The 23,200-nt window shown below is 52.0% G+C and overlaps 1 protein-coding gene across 1 annotated transcript in view; it reads right to left on the bottom strand.

The window, feature by feature from the left end:
• The window catches only part of LOC120921696 (leucine-rich repeat and calponin homology domain-containing protein 4-like), a gene marked incomplete at its 3' end in the record, with an annotated part of 39,441 nt that extends 16,642 nt beyond the window's left edge, over positions 1–22,799 (bottom strand). Inside the window, exon 1 of the mRNA XM_040334236.1 lies at positions 22,429–22,799. Within this exon, the coding sequence (XP_040190170.1) occupies positions 22,429–22,627 (199 nt within the window). The remainder of the gene's footprint in view (positions 1–22,428) is intronic.
• Positions 22,800–23,200: the final 401 nt, after the last annotated feature.

Raw genomic sequence — 23,200 nt, 5'->3', positions numbered from 1 at the left:
ACGCGTTTCGGCAATAGCCTTAGTCGTGGCTCAGCTACCCTGCCCCTTATGACGTCATAAGGGGCAGGGTCACCGGGTGATGCAAGTCGTTTTAATGCCGTGTGCGCGGCATTACAGCAGGTGAGAGCATCGAGTCAACATCGGAAGAAGAGCAGAGGGAAGACGGCAACGGGCAAGAGCCGCCACCACCAGCCTGATCCGGTGATACCCCCCCCCCCCCCCACCATTACACCCCCACCACCAGCCTGATCCGGTGATACTCCATCCCCCCCCCACCATTACACCCCCACCACCAGCCTGATCCGGTGATACTCCATCCCCCCCCCACCATTACACCCCCACCACCAGCCTGATCCGGTGAAACCCCCCCCCCCCCCCACCATTACACCCCCACCACCAGCCTGATCCGGTGATAACCCACCCCCCCCCCCACCATTACACCCCCACCACCAGCCTGATCCGGTGATACCCCACCCCCCCCCCACCATTACACCCCCACCACCAGCCTGATCCGGTGATACCCCACCCCCCCACCACCATTACACCCCCACCACCAGCCTGATCCGGTGATACCCCACCCCCCCACCACCATTACACCCCCACCACCAGCCTGATCCGGTAATACCCCACCCCCCCCCCCACCATTACACCCCCACCACCAGCCTGATCCGGTGATACCCCACCCCCCCCCACCACCAGCCTGATCCGGTGATACCCCACCCCCCCCCCCCCACCATTACACCCCCACCACCAGCCTGAACCGGTGATACCCCATCCCCCACACCATTACACCCCCACCACCAGCCTGATCCGGTGATACCCCACCCCCCCCCCACCATTACACCCCCACCACCAGCCTGATCCGGTGATACCCCACCCCCCCCCACCATTACACCCCCACCACCAGCCTGATCCGGTGATACCCCACCCCCCCCCCACCATTACACCCCCACCACCAGCCTGATCCGGTGATACCCCCCCCCCCCACCACCATTACACCCCCACCACCAGCCTGATCCGGTAATACCCCATCCCCCCCCCACCATTACACCCCCACCACCAGCCTGATCCGGTGATACCCCACCCCCCCCCACCACCAGCCTGATCCGGTGATACCCCACCCCCCCCCCACCATTACACCCCCACCACCAGCCTGAACCGGTGATACCCCATCCCCCCCCCCACCATTACACCCCCACCACCAGCCTGATCCGGTGATACCCCACCCCCCCCCACCATTACACCCCCACCACCAGCCTGATCCGGTGATACCCCACCCCCCCCCACCATTACACCCCCACCACCAGCCTGATCCGGTGATACCCCCCCCCCCCACCATTACACCCCCACCACCAGCCTGATCCGGTGATACCCCCCCCCCCCCACCATTACACCCCCACCACCAGCCTGAACTGGTGATACCCCACCCCCCCCCCCACCATTACACCCCCACCACCAGCCTGATCCGGTGATCCCCCCCCCCCCCCACCATTACACCCCCACCACCAGCCTGATCCGGGGATACAAGGCAGGATGGATCCATGCGCCAAATTCTGACCCCACCATCTGAATGTCGCAGCTGAAATCCAGACTCATCAGACCCGGCAAAGTTTTTACAATCTTCTATTGTCCAATTTTGGTGATCCTGTGCCAATTGTAGCCTCAGTTTCCTGTTCTTAGCCGACAGGAGTGCCACCCGGCGCGGTCTTCTGCTGTAGCCCATCTGCCTCAAGGTTCTATGTGTTGTGCGTTCAGAGATGGTATTCTGCATACCTTGGATGTAACAAGGGGTTATTTGAGTTTATGTTGCCTTTCTATCATCTGGAACCAATCTGCCCATTCTCCTCTGACCTCAACAAGGCATGTTCTTCCACACAACTGCTGCTCACTGGATATTTTCTCCTTTTCCTCACCATTCTCTGTAAACCCGAGAGATGGTTGTGTGTGAAAATCCCAGAAATACTGGCCCGTCTAGCACCAACAACCACGCCAAGAGTTAAGGTCTCTTAAATCCCCTTTCTTCCCCATTCTGATTCTAGGTTTGAACTTCATCAAGTCGTCTTCGCCACGCCTAAATGCATTGAGTTGCTGCCATGTGATTGGCTGATTAGCAATTTGTTTAATCAAACAACTGAACAGGTGTACCTAATAAAAGGGACCGTATATAAAGTCCACTACTACTAGTCACAAGTCCACTACTACTAGTCACAAGTCCACTACTACTAATACTAGTCCTACTACCACCACAACTGCTACTAGTCACAAGTTTACTGACGCAACGCAATACAGTTATGAATAAGCCCCCGCCCCCCCCAGCTGGTCATTGCATCTCTTCTCAGCGATGACATCGTTGCCCTGCAGGCTGATGACATCACACCACCGATGCCCTAAAATCAGGAGGTTGCACAGAGCGTAAAGCAGTAGTAGAAGACGGGGCCGGATGTGGTCGGCTGTCGGTTTACTTCTGCAAAAAAAAAAAAAAAAAGTTGATGTAACAGCTGCTGGGGGATGGGAAGAAGGCATGACAGGGACTCCCGAAAGGCCGATGACAACCAGAGCCGCCAGCTGTGAGCACAAGAGACGTATCACCCCGCTGATTACACATGAGAAATACCTCCCGACCATTATAGAGGGGAGCGAGATGATCTTCCCTGACCCAACATGCATTCCTCCACCCACCATATGAGAGAGAGGATGATTGAGAGAGAGAGAGAGAGAGAGAGAGAGAGAGAGAGAGAGAGAGAGAGAATGAGAGAGAGAATGAGAGAGAGAATGAGAGAGAGAGAATGAGAGAGAGAGAGAATGAGAGAGAGAATGAGAGAGAGAGAGAGAGAGAGAGAGAATGAGAGAGAGAGAGAGAGAGAGAGAGAATGAGAGAGAGAGAGAGAGAGAGAATGAGAATGAGAGAGAGAGAGAGAGAGAGAGAATGAGAGAGAGAGAATGAGAGAGAGAGAATGAGAATGAGAGAGAGAGAGAGAGAGAGAGAGAGAGAGAGAGAGAGAGAGAGAGAGAGAGAGAGAGAGAGAGAGAGAGAGAGAGAGAGAGAGAGAGAGAGAGAAAGAGAAAGAGAAAGAGAAAGAGAAAGAGAAAGAGAGAGAGAGAGCGAGAGAGAGAAAGAGAAAGAGAGAGAGAAAGAGAGCGAGAGAGAGAGAGAGCGAGAGAGAGAGCGAGAGAGAAAGAGCGAGAGAGAAAGAGCGAGAGAGAAAGAGCGAGAGAGAGAAAGAGCGAGAGAGAGAAAGAGCGAGAGCGAGAAAGAGCGAGAGCGAGAAAGAGCGAGAGCGAGAGAGCGCGAGAGCGAGAGAGAAAGAGCGAGAGAGCGAGAGAGAAAGAGAGAGCGAGAGAGAAAGAGCGAGAGAGAGAGAAAGAGCGAGAGAGAGAGAAAGAGCGAGAGCGAGAGAGAGCGAGAGCGAGAGAGAGCGAGAGAGAGCGAGAGAGAGCGAGAGAGATCACCACCACACCTACCATGCACACAGGAGAGAGAGCCAACACAGGAGGGGGGGGAGGAACCGAGCCCCAACGCCATCCGGGAAGAACCGAGCCCCGGCGCCATCCGGGAAGAACCGAGCCCCAACGCCATCCGGGAAGAACCGAGCTCCAAAGCCATCCGAGAAGAACTGAGCCCCAACACCGTCCGAGAAGAACTGAGCCCCAACGCCATCCGAGAAGAACTGAGCCCCAACGCCATCCGGGAGGAACTGAGCCCCAACGCCATCCGGGAGGAACTGAGCCCCAACGCCATCCGGGAAGAACCGAGCCCCAACACCGTCCGAGAAGAACTGAGCCCCAACGCCATCCGGGAGGAACTGAGCCCCAACGCCGTCCGGGAGGAACTGAGCCCCAACGCCATCCGAGAAGAACTGAGCCCCAACGCCGTCCGAGAAGAACTGAGCCCCAACGCCGTCCGAGAAGAACTGAGCCCCAACGCCATCCGAGAAGAACTGAGCCCCAACGCCATCCGGGAGGAACTGAGCCCCAACGCCATCCGGGAAGAACCGAGCCCCAACACCGTCCGAGAAGAACTGAGCCCCAACGCCATCCGGGAGGAACTGAGCCCCAACGCCATCCGGGAGGAACTGAGCCCCAACGCCATCCGGGAGGAACTGAGCCCCAACGCCATCCGAGAAGAACTGAGCCCCAACGCCGTCCGAGAAGAACTGAGCCCCAACACCGTCCGAGAAGAACTGAGCCCCAACGCCATCCGAGAAGAACTGAGCCCCAACGCCATCCGAGAAGAACTGAGCCCCAACGCCATCCGGGAGGAACTGAGCCCCAACGCCATCCGGGAAGAACCGAGCCCCAACACCATCCGGGAGGAACTGAGCCCCAACGCCATCCGGGAGGAACTGAGCCCCAACGCCATCCGGGAGGAACTGAGCCCCAACGCCATCCGGGAAGAACTGAGCCCCAACGCCATCCGGGAAGAACCGAGCCCCAACGCCATCCGGGAAGAACCGAGCCCCAACTCCAGCGCCATCCGAGAGGAACTGAGCCCCGGCGCCATCCGAGAGGAACTGAGCCCCAAAGTTTGTGTCAGTGGAGGGAATATTGCTCCAAGGGCTGGATTAATGCAAGCAAAAGGCAGCAGTTTGGAGACCACTGGTCTCTAGACAAATGGGTCAGAATAACTCCAAGACTGCAGCTCTTGTGCGATGCTCCCCTCTGCAGTGGTCACAACCGACTAAAAGTGGTCCAAGCAAGGAAAGCCGAGGAATCAATAGACGGGGTCATGGATGGTCAAGGCTCACTGATGCACGTGGAAAGGGAAGGCTGGGCTGTGTAGTCTTAGCCAATAGAAGAGATCCTGGAACTCAGATTTCTGAAAAATGAGAATGCTGGTTTTTATAGAAAGGTGTCAGAACACAGAGCATCGCAGTTTGTTGCCCCCCTAGGCAACAGGCTAAAACAACCCCAACCCCCCTGAGGTGATAAGCTGCAGCCACCACACAACCACTAACCCCCCCTGGTCCATAGAGGGGTTTACCACTGAGTGGCCGGTCCCTGGTGCTAGGACGGTTGGGGACCATGGATGTAAAGGATCTGCTACTGGTGGCTTGGGGCCAGATACCACAGCACACCTGCAGAGGTCTAGTGGAGTCCATGCCTCAATGGGTCAGGGCTGTTTCAGAGGCAAAAGGGGGACCTACTCAACATTAGATGTGTGGTTATACAGTTACGGCCGATCAGTGTATAGTAAAATATTACGTTTTGTCTGGCCCAAAGCATTGTGCTGCCTGGGTCCAAGAATAAAATGCTGCCCCCCCCCCCCCAAATTTTTTTTTTACGTCTACCAAAAGGCCCCCACAGCCATTATTTGATATCATAATTAAAACTAATTTTAATTAGTTTAACTATTGCTAGGGCAGTATAGGGGCAGGCTAGGGCAGTATGGGAGGCAGTCATGACACACAAAAAACGGGTAGTACGTAGACAGGCAGGGGCAGACTAGGGCAGTACAGGGGTTGGCTAGAGTCAAATAGGGGCAGTTATCACGACACACAAAAAACAGGGGCAGTACATAGACAGGCAGGGGCAGTACGGAGGGAGTAGGCTAGGGCAGTACGGGGGGGGGGGGGGGAGTAGGCTAGGGTAGTAAGGGGGGCAGTTATGACACACAAAACAGGGGCAAGTACATAGATGGGCAAGGGCAGTAATGACACACAAAATAGGGGTAGTACATAGATTGGAAAGGGCGGGGGGAAGAAGCTAGGGCAGTAAGGGGGGGTAGTTATGACACACAAAATAGGGGTAGTACATAGATTGGCAAGGGCAGGGGGGGGGATAGGGCAGTAAGGGGGGTAGTTATGACACACAAAACAGGGGAAGTACATGGACAGGCAGGGACAGTATGGGGCAGGCGGAGCGGCCCGGGAGGCAGTTATGACAAAACAGGGGTAGTATATAGATGGGCAATGGCAGTACGGGGGGGGGGAGGGAGTAGGCTAGGGTAGTAAGGGGGGCAGTTATGATACACAAAACAGGGGTAGTACATAGATGGGCAAGGGCAGTTATCATGACACACAAAATAGGGGTAGTACATAGATTGGCAAGGGAAGTACGGGGGGGGGGGGGGCGTAGGCTAGGGCAATAAGGGGGGGCAGTTATGACACACAAAACAGGGGTAGTACATGGACAGGCAGGGTCAGTACGGGGTAGGCTAGGTCAGTACGGGGGCAGGCGGAGCGGCCTGGGAGGCAGTTGTCATGACACACAAAACAGGGGTAGTACCTAGACAGGCAGGGGCAGTATAGGGGTAGGCTAGGGCAGTATGGGGGTAGGCTAGGGCAGTATGGGGGTAGGCTAGGGCAGTGCAGTGGCAGGCAGAGCGGCCTGGGAGGCAGTTATGACACAAAACAGGTGTAGTACATAGACGGCCAAGGGCACTACGGGGGTAGGCATGAGTAGCATAGGGGGCAGTTATCATAAAAAAAAAAAAAAAAACTTTTGCCCTCAATTTGCTGGGTAAATAGAAGAGAAGAAGGAGAGGCGCTCGTAGGACAATTTTCTTAAAGACCCACTAAGAACCATGGTAGGGCCGGCTCTGGTCCAACTCCACGTCCAGATCTCTTAGATTTTACTGCACAGCAGCCACCATCCAACCACAACCATGGCGCCCGCTGCGAACACTTCATATAAAATAATCACCATCGAGGTTTTCCATCAACAAAATAATAATGATGACACAGATAGAGGACAATAAATAATTGCAGCCAAGATGACTCGGAGCACACCTCATGTTGGGAGCTCCCGGTTCTCACATGACCCGGCGGCAGGCTCCGGCACTCCATGGCGTAGTCCAGGTTGGGTCAGCCAGGAGGAGGACAAGAAGAGAAAGCACAGCCAGTCCCGGCTCCATGGAGGCCTCTGCCAAACTCTCACACTAATTGCACATTATCAGCCTGCAGAACTTCCGCAGTTCACACACACTTCAATCCAGGATTTCCTCAACAACCCCGGGACACTGTCCGTGGTGTGACCCCCCCCACACACACAACCAGGACTCCCAAACCTCCCTCTGCTGGGGGCTCCAACGACTTCCTGTCACAGGAGAACTACGGGGGAAGACAACTGCGGGGGATGACAACTACGGGGGATGACAACTGCAAGAGGAAAAACATTTTCCAGTCCAACTCCAGCCACGAAAAGTTTCCAATAATATGGAGAGAGCTTAAAGGGGACCTTCACCCTCCCAATAACGACGTTTCAGTCTATCCCCCAACCAATGATACTTTGTTATGCTGAAATCATATACCTACAAGCCCAGCGTTGTCCTCTTCTTTTGCTCCCACCTCCTGCACCCGGGTCCCCACCTCCTGCACCCGGGTCCCCACCTCCTGCACCCGGGTCCCCACCTCCTGCACCCGGGTCCCCACCTCCTGCACCCGGGTCCCCACCTCCTGCACCCGGGTCCCCACCTCCTCCTGCCATCTTCCTTATGTTATGGGGAGCCGGTTGTCTATCCCTGGATCTTCCAGGTGGCTCCCCCCCCCTAGTGATATGGCACCGGATATCCACACATTGCATTGGGTATCATACATGGCACCGGGCAGAGCTGCACGGGGGCCCCATACAGCCAACAGGACCACTACTCAACTCCACCCCAAAACTGACTAGACATAGATTTATCACCCCTCTTCCTCTGCAGCCTCAGCAGAACAGATGAATGAATAGGAAACGCTCCTAGGCGTCCTACTCATTCACAAACAAGCATAGTAAACACTGTGCTTCGAAAAATGAATGGACACAGGAGTGATTGGTATTGCAAGCTCTTCTGAGCAGGGCCCTCTTAATCCTCTTGTATTGTAACTGTATTGTCTGCCTTTTATATTGTAAAGCGCTGCATAAACTGTTGGCGCTATATAAATCCTGAATAATAATAATAATAATAATAATAATAATTACAAATCGCTCACTGTGTTTTGGAAGAAAAAAAAAAAAATCAGCCGGCTGCACACCGTTGAAGACATCTTTATTGATATCTTGTATAGCGGAGGAAATCCAATACAGTTACTTCATGTTACATAAAAAACAGGAAAAGCTAAGAAAAAACAAAACAAAAACCAGAAAAAGCTGTTGACGCGTTTCAAACCGAAGGTGCTTAATCGTAGCTATGATTAAGCACCTTCATACGGTGTGAAACGCGTCAGTAGCTTTTCCTGCAACATGAAGTGACTGCATTAGATTTCATCTGCTACACCAGATATCAATAAAGATGCCTTCAATGGTGTGCAGCCATCTAGTTTGTTGCAGAGCCAGCACCTGCAAGTTCCTAAAAGGGCGTGTGCTTTAGAGGACTGGGGCTTAGAGCGCCAATCCTTCTCTATCGCTCACTGGCCCAGATTCAAGAAGCACTTGCGCCCGCGCAACCATAGGTTACGCAGCGCAAGTGCTTACTTGCTCCGGTGTAACGAGTGCTCCTGATTCAGGAACCTCGTTACACCGACTGCAGGCTAAAATCTGCGAGGCATAAGGCTCTTATGCCTCGCAGATTTTAGGCTGCATTCTTGCGTGGGCCGCTAGGGGGCGCTCCCATTGTGTATCAGCGTGTAGTATGCAAATTACATACTACCACTGATTCACAAGCTTGCGTGGGCCCCGTGCAAGCCAGGTACAGAGTTTCCGTAGGGCTACTTTTAGCGCAAGGCTGCCCCTTCTAATAGTAGGGGCAGCCAATGCTAAAGTATAGCCGGCCTTCCCACGCCGTGAAATTTGAATTTCACGGCGTTTGCGTAAGTGAAACGTGAATGGCGCTGGACGCCATTCACGTTCACTTAGAAGCAAATGACGTCCTTGCGACGTCATTTGCCGCAATGCACGTCGGGAAAGTTTCCCGACGGAGCATGCGCTGTACGCTCGGCGCGGGAGCGCTCCTAATTTAAATGATTCCCGCCCCCGGCGGGATCATTTAACTTACGCGCGCTTACGCCGGGGCAAATTTGCCGGCGCGCCCTCGCAATTCACGGAGCGACTGCTCCGTGAATCGAGGGCAGCGCAAAATATTTGCGGGGGCGCAGGGCAAAATCGTTGCCCTGCTCCCCCGCAAATATCGCGCAATTCTACTTGAATCTGGGCCACTGTGTTTTTTCAGGAAAAGAAAAGGCCAGTAAATTACATATTTACCGACCCCTTCCATCCCTCTCTATCCTGAAACCTCCCCCCCGTGTGCCCGCTGCAGCTTCCGGCAGGAGAGAAGAGGTAAGCTGGCAGCGATGGGGGGGGGCACAAAGGGGGAGGGGGGCTGGACATCAGGTGCAAGAACCAATCCCCCTGGAACTGGTTCTGCTGGGCTTGTAGGTATACGATTTCAGCATAACAAAGTATCAAAATACAAACAAAAAAGCGCCAGAAAAAGGCCTGGTGTTCAAGTTGTGTGGGAATTTGTTCTCTCTATCTTTCAATGTATCTCTAATCTCTCTCTGTGTGTGGGATAATTGGCAACGCATTGTGACACGGACCATACAAACACATTGTAACTATATACATTGATTTTATCCTCTTATCTCCTCCAACAATCACCCATTCATACCCAAGGCCAGGCAGTTACAATCCCAGCAGATACATTGTTGCAGTTAAAGTGTAAGTTCACCTTTTTTTTTTAGGCTCGCATTTCACACTGGGAGGCGACCGGTGCTCTATTCAGTACAATGGAACCGCTCTAATCGGAGCGACTCCTGCACTACTTGTGGGGTCACTTCAAAGCGACTTGCATCGACTTCTATTACAGAAGTCACTCGCAAGTCACGCTGTACGGGGCGGCTTCAGAGTCCGCGACTTTGAAGCCGCCCCAGTGTGAGCCGAGACCAACAGAAAATCTGTAAAATGAACTTATACGGGACCCCCCCCCCCCCATTGCACCCGTCCCAGCTAACCTGGAGTCCTGCGATTAGGGGTGCAACGGATCGTGCCCGATCCGCGATCCGAACGGGTCGACCTGTTCGGATCGGCACAGTAAGCGATTCGCGGAACGCACCGCAGCCTTAGGAAAGACAGCGGCTTCGGCCTAGCTCCGGAGCGGTCGGCCATCTTGGTACACTCGGCGGCGGTGCGCGCTAACGTCATCACCCCTCTCTCTGCTCGTGGATTTTTTTTATTCTGCAAGAGCGCGCTGACTCTGCATGCAACCTGCGTACAGCGAGACGGACCGAGTACATCAGTACAGTGAGTTGGCTAATGGCTTAATAGCCATTAGCCAACTCACTGTACTGATGTACTTGGTCTAGTAAAACAGTAACACTGTAATTACCATTTTTGCCACTGTAATAATAGTCATAGCCAACATTGCCCCCACACTAGTAAAACAGTAACACTGTAATTGCCATTTTCCCCACTGTAATGGTCCCAAAAATTGTCCGAAGTGTCCGCCATAATGTAACGGTCACGAAAAAAAAAAAAAAAAAAAAAAATCGCTGATCGCCGCCATTAGTAAAAACAAAAAACTTTTGTTTGTCTTGTTTTTTTTTTTTTTTTACTGATCCGAAAATGATCCGATCCGCGACTCCTGATCCGAGGATCGATCCGATCCGTGAGTTTTTTGATCCGTTGCACCCCTACCTGCGATCAGACGTTCTGACACATCGGGTTCTCGTTTTCTCTCTCTCTCTCATTGGTCAGCGCTGCCCATGTGACGGCACCAACCAATTAGAATGTCCCCTATACGCTTATGAGGTGAATGGCCCGCAGCCTTCTGGGACCGGTGTAGGTGTCCCAGAAAGCAACAGGGGGAAAAAGGGGTGGGTTGCACATCCTCGTAGAGCGCCACGGCGATCTTAGGTTGAAGCAGGTACCCGCACCCCCCCACACCACTAAAAAAAAAAATACCAAAAGTGGCAGTGGAGGAGATGGGTGGGGGGGTGGATGCAAAAAAGCAGAACTTTCCCTTTTTTAGGTGAAGATCTGCTTTAAAAAGCAATATGTAAACAAGGACCCTGTGCCATGTGTTGATGCCCGGTGCCGTTTGTGACATCCGGTGCCATGGTTGCTGATAAGTCAGCCAGCCCTCCTGTACTGGGCTCGGGGCCCCGTCGGGTATTTAGCACTACATTTCCCCATGATGCTCAACTACCCTGCAGTGTAGTTGAGCATCATGGCAAATGTAGTTCCAAAACATCTGGGGTGCCAAGGTTCACCATCACCGGGCTAGAGAATAAAATGGCGATCATTGCAATTTTTATGTCACACGGTATTTGAGCAGTTGTTTTGGAAATACACTTTTATGAATTCTAAAGTAAAAAAAAAAAAAAAAAAATACATAACCTAATTTTTTGGGTAAAATTTATATATATATATATATATATATATATATATATATAAAAATTGTTACGCCAAGTAAACAGATTTCTAACATGGACTGAACAGTGCTCCTTTAAAAAATGTGTTTTTGGTTATTTAAATTCCAAATAGATTATTTTTGCTTTTAGCTAGTGAGACCTGTTCCTGTTCTTGCAAAACCTGAACATGTCTTGATGAAGCTCAACAGCGAAACGCGTTGATGCACATGACTCAAACTTGGTAGTTCTATGTAAATGTTTTTTTTAATAATTTCGGTTTGTCCCTTTGTATACCATGTATGTGTCTATGTTTCATTAAAGATTATATTTTTTTATTTCTATTGTTTACTGTGCCGTCAAAGTCCGACCTGGGGTTTACCCTTTGGGTTTCCCTCTCTTTTTTGTCTTTGTCTTTTTCCCTAAAGTAAATTACGGATGAGACAATGCAAGTTTTTTTCTATTTAACCGGTTAACGCCCGCCGCATGTACATGTACGTCCACAGAATGGCACGTACAGGTAGATGGGCGTACATGTCCCCGCCTTTCCGTGGGTCAGGGGTCCGATCGGGACCCCCCCCCGGTACATGCGGCGGTCGGAAACCCCGCGGGGAGCGATCCGACACGAGGGCGCTGCTATTCGTTTCTAGCCGCCCCCTCGCGATCGCTCCCCGGAGCTGAAGAACGGGGAGAGCTGTATGTAAACACGGCTTCCCCGTGCTTCACTGTGGCGGCTGCATCGATCGCGTGATCCCTTTTATAGGGAGACTCGATCGATGACGTCAGTCCTACAGCCACACCCCCTGCAGTTGTAAATACACACTAGGTGAACCCTAACTCCTTCAGCGCCCCCTGTGGTTAATTCCCAAACTGCAACTGTCATTTTCACAATAAACAATGCAATTTAAAATGTATTTTTTGCTGTGAAAATGACAATGGTCCCAAAAATGTTTTAAAATTGTCCGAAGTGTCCGCCATAATGTCGCAGTCACAAAAAAAAAAAAAAAAAAAAAAAAAAAAAAAAAAAAAAAAAAAAAAAAATCGCTGATCGCCGCCATTAGTAATAAAAAAATAAAAACCGCAGAGGTGATCAAATACCACCAAAAGAAAGCTCTATTTGTGGGGAAAAAAGGACGTCAATTTTGTTTGGGAGCCACGTCGCACGACCGCGCAATTGTCTGTTAAAGCGACGCAGTGCCGAATCGCGAAACCTGGCCTGGGCATTTAGCTGCCTAAAGGTCCGGGGGTTAAGTGGTTAATCTAACATGTCGTGCTTCAAAATTGTGTACGCTTGTGGAATGGCGACAAACTACAGTACTTGAAAATCTACATAGGCACGATTTAAAATGCCTTTACAGGTGGGTCTGCCCCTCATCTCCTGTACCGGGTCTGCCCTCTCTGACCCCATCTCCTGTACCGGGTCTGCCCTCTCTGACCCCATCTCCTGTACCGGGTCTGCCCTCTCGGACCATTTCCTGTACCGGGTCTGCCCTCCCTGACCCCATCTCCTGTACCGGGTCTGCCCTCTCTGACCCCATTTCCTGTACCGGGTCTGCCCTCTCGGACCATTTCCTGTACCGGGTCTGCCCTCCCTGACCCCATCTCCTGTACCGGGTCTGCCCTCCCTGACCCCATCTCCTGTACCGGGTCTGCCCTCTCTGACCCCATCTCCTGTACCGGGTCTGCCCTCTCTGACCCCATCTCCTGTACCGGGTCTGCCCTCTCTGACCCCATCTCCTGTACCGGGTCTGCCCTCCCTGACCCCATCTCCTGTACCGGGTCGGCCCTCCCTGACCCCATCTCCTGTACCGGGTCGGCCCTCTCTGACCCCATCTCCTGTACCGGGTCGGCCCTCTCTGACCCCATCTCCTGTACCGGGTCGGCCCTCCCTGACCCCATCGCCTGTACCGGGTCTGCCCTCTCTGACCATCTCTTGTACCGGGTCTGCCCTCTCTGACCATCTCTTGTACCGGGTCTGCCCTCTCTGACCATCTCTTGTACCGGGTCTGCCCTCTCTGACCATCTCTTGTACCGGGTCTGCCCTCTCTGACCATCTCTTGTACCGGGTCTGCCCTCTCTGACCATCTCTTGTACCGGGTCTGCCCTCTCTGACCATCTCTTGTACCGGGTCTGCCCTCTCTGACCATCTCTTGTACCGGGTCTGCCCTCTCTGACCATCTCTTGTACCGGGTCTGCCCTCTCTGACCATCTCTTGTACCGGGTCTGCCCTCTCTGACCATCTCTTGTACCGGGTCTGCCCTCTCTGACCATCTCTTGTACCGGGTCTGCCCTCTCTGACCATCTCTTGTACCGGGTCTGCCCTCTCTGACCATCTCTTGTACCGGGTCTGCCCTCTCTGACCATCTCTTGTACCGGGTCTGCCCTCTCTGACCATCTCTTGTACCGGGTCTGCCCTCTCTGACCATCTCTTGTACCGGGTCTGCCCTCTCTGACCATCTCTTGTACCGGGTCTGCCCTCTCTGACCATCTCCTGTACCGGGTCTGCCCTCTCTGACCCCACCTCCTGTACCGGGTCTGCCCTCTCTGACCCCACCTCCTGTACCGGGTCTGCCCTCTCTGACCCCACCTCCTGTACCGGGTCTGCCCTCTCTGACCCCACCTCCTGTACCGGGTCTGCCCTCTCTGACCCCATCTCCTGTACCGGGTCTGCCCTCCCTGACCCCACCTCCTGTATCATGTCCGCAGTCTCTGACCATCTCTTGTACCGTAACTGTACTCTGAAAACTTTCTGTCGCTGAGACTTGAAGTTGCACAGAAATGAACGATACTCATTGGAAATCATGGGATACGACTTGTAATGCGACTTTGCAGTGCCAAGTCGCACTAGTGGAAATGTAGCTATATATTATAGAAATAATAAAAAAACAAACAAAAAAAACAAACAAACACACACCATCGTAGAGTGGCCATTCCACATTAGAAAAATAAATAAATAAATAAGTGTTCTATTCCCCCCCCCCCCCCCCCATGTGTACCCCTTGCCTCTCCTGGTCTGCTTGGGTCCCATTTATCGAGGTGTCCTCAGGCCTGGTCAAGTGGAACAAAAGGCAACCGTGGTGGGGGGGGATGATCAGATGGGGAAATGAAGATACAGTCATTGGGTGTGGGAGGGATAGGCTTCTCTGAAGCACAGCATGGCTGGGACGGAGGTGAAGGTGGGATTGCTGTAGACACGAAGAAGCCGCCATCCCGCAGCCTCTGGAATAAGCGCCCCCCGATGTACTCAGGACGACGGTGATCCAGGCGGTAGTTGGATAATTCCTGGCACATGTGTGCACAGATGGGGTGCATTCCTTTCCAATCATCAGACTATAATCTATACCAGGAACCCTCCGCTTTATTACAGGACGTACCCCACCGTTACATCACCTCCCTCCCCCTGGAGGCGCCTCATATTATCCGTTTGCCCCCTGCACAGCTTTGAAGTGATAAAATCCATCTACAAGTACAGAAAAAAAAGAAACCAACACAACAAAACTCTAGAAGAGACCAGTCCCCCCAAAGCAGATATTCAGGGGCAGGCACAAAGGTGAAACAGCGATCGGATTCAGGCATCTCCCAACCGGTGAGATCTGTTTACACTCTGGAGAGGCTCCTCCAAGTCAACGTTAATACATCTCAAAAGGAAAAACCTACCTTCTCCTGGCCTGCAATTAATCTCCTGCTGGCCTGAAGTTTGCCTCCTTCTGGCTGGCAAGTTGAACTTCACCAATTCAATGGTAATAGATCAATACAGAACTGGTCTCCTCCTGCCTTGCAGCTGACCTCCTGCACATTTGAATTGCCATGTGAACAAAAGCCCATCAACACAGGTCCTGTCCTGCAGCTGAAGTCCTCCAAGAAAGTACGATCAACCTTTTCCTGGCCTGCAGTTGACCTCCTCCTGGTCAACGTTAATATATCTCAAACGATGACCAACCTCCTCTTGACCTGCAGCTGACCTCCTCCAAGTCAACGTCAATACATCTCAAAGGACGACCAACCTTCTCCTAGCCTGCAGTTGACCTCCTGCAGTCCTGAAGTTGACCTCCTCCTGGTCAACGGTAATATACCTCGAAGGAAGACCAACCTCCTCCAAGCCAATGTTAAAGCGGAGCTCCACCCTAATGTGGAACTTCCGCTCATCGGATTCCTCCCCCCCCTCCGGTGCAACAATTGGCACCTTTCAGGGGGGTGCAGATACCCATCCAAGACAGGTATTTGCACATACTTCCGGGCTTAGAGTGCGTGAAACTGCAGGCATTACGCCACTTCCCGTCCCCCCGTTGTGTTCTGGGAAACACATGGCTCCCAGAACACAGCCGAGGAACAGTGAGGACGGCGCAGCGTGACTCGCGCATGTGCAGTAGGAAATCGGGCAGTGAAGCCGCAACGCTTCACTTCCCGATTCCCTCACCGATGATGGCGGTGGCGGCAGCCGATAGATTGCTCGTCTTCTGCTGCCGACGTTGCTGGCCTCCAGGACAGGTAAGTGTCCATTTATTAAAAGTCAGCAGCTGCCGTATTTGTAGCTGCTGGCTTTTAAATTTTTTTTTTTTACAGCGGAGCTCCGCTTTAATATATCTCAAAATGTGAGCCAACATTCTCTTGGCCTACAGTTGACCTCCTGCGGGTCAACGTTACTATAGCTCAAAGGTAGACCAACCCTCTCTTGACCTGCAGCTAACCTCCAAGTCAACATTAATACATCAAAAGGTACACCAATCATCTCCTGGCCTGCCGTTGACCACCTCTTGGTCAACGTTAATATATCTCAAAAAGGTAGACCAACCTTCTCTTTACCTGCAGCTTCCCTCCTCCAAGTCAACGTTTATACATCTCAAAAGAAGAACAAACCTCCTGGCCTGCAGTTGACCTCCTCCAAGTCAACATTAATACATCTCCTTCCCTTGGCCTAAAGTTGACCTGCTTCTGGTTTGCAGCTGACCTCCTCTAAGTCAATGTTAATACATCTCAAAAGGATGACCAGCCTCCTCTTGACCTACAGCTGACCTCTTCCAAGGCAACGTTAATACATCTCAAAGGACGATCAACCTTCTCCTAGCCTGCGGTTGACCTCCTGCAGTCCTGAACTTGACCTCCTCCCTCCTGGTCAACGGTAATATACCTCAAAAGGAAGACCAACCTCCTCTTGACCTGCAGCTGACCTCCTCCAAGTCAACGTTAATATATCTCAAAACGTGAGCCAACATTCTCTTGGCCTGCAGGTCAACGTTAATTAAGCTCAAAGGTAGACCAACCCTCTCTCGACTTGCAGCTGACCTCCTCCAAGTCAACGTTAATTCATCTTAAGATGGTAAACCAACCTTCTCCTGGCCTGCAGTTGACCTCCTCTTGGTCAACGTTAATATATGTCAAAAGGGTAGACCAAACTCCTCTTGACCTGCAGCTGACCTCCTCCAAGTCAATGTCAATATATCCCAAAATGTGAGCAAACATTCTCTTGGCCTGCAGGTCAATGTTAATATAGCTCAAAGGTAGACCAACGCCTCTCTTGACCTGCAGCTGACCTCCTCCAAGTCAATGTCAATATATCCCAAAATGTGAGCAAACATTCTCTTGGCCTGCAGGTCAATGTTAATATAGCTCAAAGGTAGACCAACGCCTCTCTTGACCTGCAGCTGACCTCCTCCAAGTCAATGTCAATATATCCCAAAATGTGAGCAAACATTCTCTTGGCCTGCAGGTCAATGTTAATATAGCTCAAAGGTAGACCAACGCCTCTCTTGACCTGCAGCTGACCTCCTCCAAGTCAACGTTCAAAAGGAGAACCAACCTTCTCCTAGCCTGCAGTTGACCTCCTCCAAGTCAACATGAATACATCTCCTTCCCTTGGCCCAACGTTGACCTGCTTCTGGCTTGCAGCTGACCTCCTCTAAGTCAATGTTAATACATCTTAAAAAGAGAACCAACCTCCTCCTAGCCTGCAGTTGACCTCCTGCAGTCCTGAAGTTGACCTCCCCCTGGTCAATGGTAATATACCTCAAAGAAAGACCAACCTCCTCTTGACCTCCAAGTCAATGTTAATATATCTCAAAATGTGAGCCAACTTTCTCTTGGCTTGCAGTTGACCTCCTGCAGGTCAACGTTAATATATCTCAAAAGGTAGACCAACCCTCTCTTGACCTGCAGCTGACCTCCTCCAAGTCAACGTTAAGGCGGAGTTCCAGCTTTTTTAATGTTTATTAAAAGTCAGCAGCTACAAAAAGTGTAGTTGCTGACTTTTAATAGACACTTACCTGCTCCACGGTCCAGCGATGCGGCCGCCCGGAGCGTCTCTCCTCATCCCTCCCCTCCATTCACATTTTTGGCACCCGGTCGTGACGGCTTTTGGCTTCACGGCCGGGCACTCACTGAAAACTGTGGACAGGTGATCTCCTGGGACCGGTCACGTGTCCCAGGAGATCGCCTAAAGGGAGGGGCCACCTAAGGCGAAAGGAGGAGTCGCCTAGGCGGAAGTTAGACAGGAAGTCCCACTCTCCCCTCAAAAAAATGACATGCCAAATTTGGCATGTAAGGGGGTGGGGAGTGCTTAAAGCGGAAGTTCCACTTTTGGGAACTCCGATTTAATACATCTTAAAAAGGTAAACCAACCTTCTTCTGGCCTGCAGTTGACCTTCTCTTGGTCAACGTTAATATAACTCCTCTTGACCTGCAGATGTCCTCCTCCAAGTCAACATTAATACATCTCAAAAGAAGAACAAACCTCCTGGCCTGCAGTTGACCTCCTCCAAGTCAACATTAATACATCTCCTTGCCTTGGCCTAAAGTTGACCTGCTTCTGGCTTGCAGCTGACCTCCTCTAAGTCAATGTTAATATATCTCAAAGGACGACCAACCTCCTCTTGACCTACAGCTGACCTCCTCCAAGTCTACGTTAATATATCTCAAAATATGAGCCAACATTCTCTTGGCCTGCAGTTGAGCTCCTGCAGGTCAATGTTAAAATAGCTCAAAGATAGACCAACCCTCTCCTGACCTGCAGCTGACCTCCAAGTCAACGTTAATACATCTTGAAGGTAAACCAACCTTCTCCTGGCCTGCCGTTGACCACCTCTTGGTCAACGTTAATATATCTCTAAAAGGTAGACCAAACTCCTCTTGACCTGCAGCTGCCCTCCTCCAAGGCAATATTAATACATCTCAAAAGAAAAACAAACCTCCTGGCCTGCAGTTAACCTCCTCCAAGTCAACATTAATACATCTCCTTGCCTTGGCCTAAAGTTGACCTGCTTCTGGCTTGCAGCTGATCTCCTCCAAGCCAATGTTCATACATCTTAAAAGAGAACCAACCTCCTCTTCAGCTTCGACTGACCTAGTGCTGGCCTGCAGGTCATCTCCTCCTACTTCAGATGACCTTCCCCTGTCCTGAAGATGACCTCCTCCTGACACGCTTCATATGGGTTTTACAATGTTTTAGAATTAAATGCGAAACCCGTTGGACTTGAAGGAAAGTCCATCTACACAGGCCCTTAAAGAAGACAGAAAACCGCTTTAGAAATGACTTTACCATATGCGAGTATGAGATTTCCGTGATTAGATTACATCTACAGAGCCGGGAACCGTGAGGGAGAGACTTCCGCTCTGGAGACCCTATGACAGTGACAGTGGCGGTTCGTCCATAGAGGGCGCTGCCCCCTCTGGCTCTCACTGCCACTGAGTCTAATAACATCAATTCATGCATTGCACGAATCTATGTTATTATCGCCGCTGCCGCATTCAGATGGTCGGCGCTCATGTCCGGCCATCTGAATAACGGCAGCTGGTTGGCTGTACTGAAGTGCCTATCAGAGCCAACGGCCCTGATAGGCTTTGCCGAGTACAGCCCTCGGGTCCCGGAAGCTTATACAAGGAACGCGCTCCTTGGATAAGACTGACAGGCGTCTCAGCCAATCAGGTTGGCCGATTCTGGCTACCGGTAACCTGATTGGCTGAGACGCCTGTCAGTCATCGAGGGCGGTAGAAGACATCGAGGGACGTGGATGGCTGACTCCAGTAAAGGTAAGTGCCGGGCGGGGGGGGGGGGGGGGGGGGGGGGGGGGGGGGAGGGGCACTTTACAGGGCACAGCGGCCACATCAATGGGCACAGTGGCGACAATAGGCACAGCGGCGACAGTTAAAGGGCACAGCGGCGACAGTTAAAGGGCACAGCGGCGACAGTTAAAGGGCACAGCGGCGACAGTTAAAGGGCACAGTGGCTGCGTTTGATGGCATGGCACAGTGGCTGCGTTTAATGGCATGGCACAGTGGTGCGAATTGATGGCACAGTGGCTGCGTTTGATGGCATGGCACAGTGGTGACAATTGATGGCACAGTGGCTGCGTTTAATGGCATGGCACAGTGGTGCGAATTGATGGCACAGTGGCTGCGTTTGATGGCATGGCACAGTGGTGACAATTGATGGCACAGTGGCTGCGTTTGATGGCATGGCACAGTGGTGACAATTGATGGCACAGTGGCTGCGTTTGATGGCATGGCACAGTGGTGACAATTGATGGCACAGTGGCTGCGTTTGATGGCATGGCACAGTGGTGACAATTGATGGCACAGTGGCTGCGTTTGATGGCATGGCACAGTGGTGACAATTGATGGCACAGTGGCTGCGTTTGATGGCATGGCACAGTGGTGACAATTGATGGCACAGTGGCTGCGTTTGATGGCATGGCACAGTGGTGACAATTGATGGCACAGTGGCTGCGTTTGATGGCATGGCACAGTGGTGACAATTGATGGCACAGTGGCTGCGTTTGATGGCATGGCACAGTGGTGACAATTGATGGCACAGTGGCTGCGTTTGATGGCATGGCACAGTGGTGACAATTGAGGCACAGTGGCTGCGTTTGATAGGCACAGTGAGGCTGCAATTTTTTTTTCGTCCCCCCCCCCCCAAAAAAAAAATAATTTGAGCACCAGCCGCCACTGGACAGTGATGGTGAACCTTGGCACCCCAGATGTTTTGGAACTACATTTCCCATGTCTACATTTCCCACACTGCAGAGAATATGAGCATCATGGGAAATTTAGTTTCAAAACATCTGGGGTGTGAAGGTTCTCCATCACTGATCCTACGAGGCACAAGAATCCGGCTGGGACTACATTGTCCTGGTTTTGGGGTGAGATTGTCACAAGTCAATGTTATTACATCTCAAAGAAAAGTGATCTCAGACCGACAACAAACCGATCTTACAAGAAAGACATTTTTCCACAAACCCTCCAATCATTAGACCCCAACAAGTCCTTCCATAAAACACAAGAGCCAAAGTCACCTCCTTCCACCCAGAACTTCAAATCCTACAAAGTCCAAGAAATGTTCTCCAACTTCACCGAGAGACCAAACCCTACGAGAGCCCCGAGAAGAGGATTGTGTAATCCAGAGAACAGCGTGGTGTACCCCATTCCAGACCGCTGTCCGGGAGACCAAACCCTACGAGACCCCCGAGATGAGGATTGTGTACTCCAGAGAAGAGCGTGGTGTACCCCATTACTGCACCCCATTCCAGACCGCTTTCCGGGAGACCAAACCCTACGAGAGCCCCGAGATGAGGATTGTGTACTCCAGAGAAGAGCGTGGTGTACCCCATTACTGCACCCCATTCCAGACCGCTTTCCGGGAGGTCACTGTAGTGGAGGGTCCCTAAACCTTCACTTCTCAGGTCAAGTAAGGGCCCCTTGTTGGTATTACTTTCCAGCAGAGGTCAGTCAGTTGGGGGTCTCCACAGTTTTGGGGGCACAAAATGATATAGGGGGTCAATATTGGCATCACACACTGGATTGGGGGGTCACAATGATATTGGGGGTCACATATTGATATTGGGGTCACAAAATGATAAAGGGTCAATATTGGGGTCACAAAATGATATAGGGTCAGTATTGGGGTCACACACTGGTATGAGGGGGCCAGTATTGGGGTCACACACTGGTATGAGGGGGCCAGTATTGGGGTCACACACTGGTATGAGGGTCAGATATATCAATATTGGGGTCACAGACTGGTATGAGGGTCACACACTGAGATTGGGGCCAGTATTGGGGTCACACACACTGGCATGAGGGGGCCAGTATTGGGGTCACACACACACTGGCATGAGGGGGGCCAGTATTGGGGGTCACACACACACTGGCATGAGGGGGGCCAGTATTGGGGGGTCACACACACACTGGCATGAGGGGGCCAGTATTGGGGGTCACACACACACTGGCATGAGGGGGCCAGTATTGGGGGTCACACACACACACACTAGTATGAGGGGGTCAAACACTGAGATTAGGGCCAGTATCGGGGTCACACACTGGTATGAAGGGGTCAATATTGGGGTCACACACTGGATTGGGGGTCAGATATATCAATACTGGGGTCACAGACTAGTATGAGGGTCACACACTGAGATTGGGGCCAGTATTGGGGTCACACACACTGGTATGAGGGGGCCAGTATTGGGGGTCACACACACACTGGTATGAGGGGGTCAAACACTGAGATTAGGGCCAGTATTGGGGTCACACACTGGCATGAGGGGGCCAGTATTGGGGGTCACACACACTGGTATAAGGGGGGCAGTATTGGGGGTCACACACACTGGTATAAGGGGGCCAGTATTGGGGTCACACACACTAGTATGAGGGGGTCAAACACTGAAATTAGGGCCAGTATCGGGGTCAAACACACTGGTTTGAAGGGGTCAATATTGGGGTCACACACACTGGTATGAGGGGCCAGTATTGGGGTCACACACTGGTTTGGGGGGTCAATGGGGTCACACACTGATATGAGGGTCAATATTGGGGTCACACACTGGTATGAGGGTCAATATTGGGGTCACACACTGGTATGAGGGTCAATATTGGGGTCACACACTGGTATGAGGGTCAATATTGGGGTCACACACTGGTATGAGGGTCAATATTGGGGTCACACACTGGTTTGGGGGGTCAATATTGGGGTCACACACTGGTTTGGGGGTCAATATTGGGGTCACACACTGGCTTGGGGGTCAATATTGGGGTCACACACTGGTTTGGGGGTCAATATTGGGGTCACACACTGGTTTGGGGTCAACATTGGGGTCACACACTGGCTTGGGGGTCAATATTTGGATCCCGCCCCCTGTGGGGTCGCACACACAGTCATTGGGTATTGTTATCTCACCCGCTCGGGTCAGGTCGGTGAGGTCGTAGCTCCGCCCCCTCTCGGGTATACTCCTCAGTCTCCTCCCGCTCAGGTTGAGTTCTCCGGTCCGGGCCGCCTCCTCCAGGGCTCTCTCGGCGCTCCTCCTCCCCCCTCCCGGTCGGTGTAGATCGCTCTCACCCTCCCCGCCGCCTTCCTCCTCATCGCTCCCCGCCGCCATTGAGAGCGGAATGAGCCGGGACCGCTCCGCTGCCAGGCAACAGCCAATCACAGCGCGCCCTCCAACCCCCAACCAACCAGCGCCTGAAGCATAACTGAGCGATGACAAGGGGGGCGGCGTGCAGCCAATCCGCGCAAGCCTTCCCCAATCTCCGCCCTTACCCTAGCGGACTGTAAGAAAAACAGTGCCACCCCTCCCTTGCCCTTTAAGCCAATCAGGTGCAAGCCAACTTCCAGCCACGCCTTCTCTGTCACTAACGGAACTGAGTGGTACCATGTAATAAAGCTGAGAAACAAGCCCCGCCCTCCTGAACAGATTTACAGTGATTGAGAGCTCGGGCAGCCAATGAGATGATAGAAAAGTTCGCAGCTGGGCGCAGGAGAGGAGAGAAGTGATACAATGTTACTCCTTATCATAATATTATCATCCCTATCGCATTGTGCGGCTCACTGCTGCCACCTACTGACCATTTCTATACTTACACTGATCACCATCGCATCCCACACAGCACAGGGCTGTCCATTCATTATTATTATTATTATTATTATTATTATTATTATTATTATTATACCT

Source organism: Rana temporaria, assembly GCF_905171775.1.
Source record: "Rana temporaria chromosome 3 unlocalized genomic scaffold, aRanTem1.1 chr3c, whole genome shotgun sequence".
Taxonomy (NCBI): Eukaryota; Metazoa; Chordata; class Amphibia; order Anura; family Ranidae; genus Rana; species Rana temporaria.
Note: the sequence above shows the minus strand (reverse complement) of the source record. Positions and strands in the feature narration are given on the sequence as shown.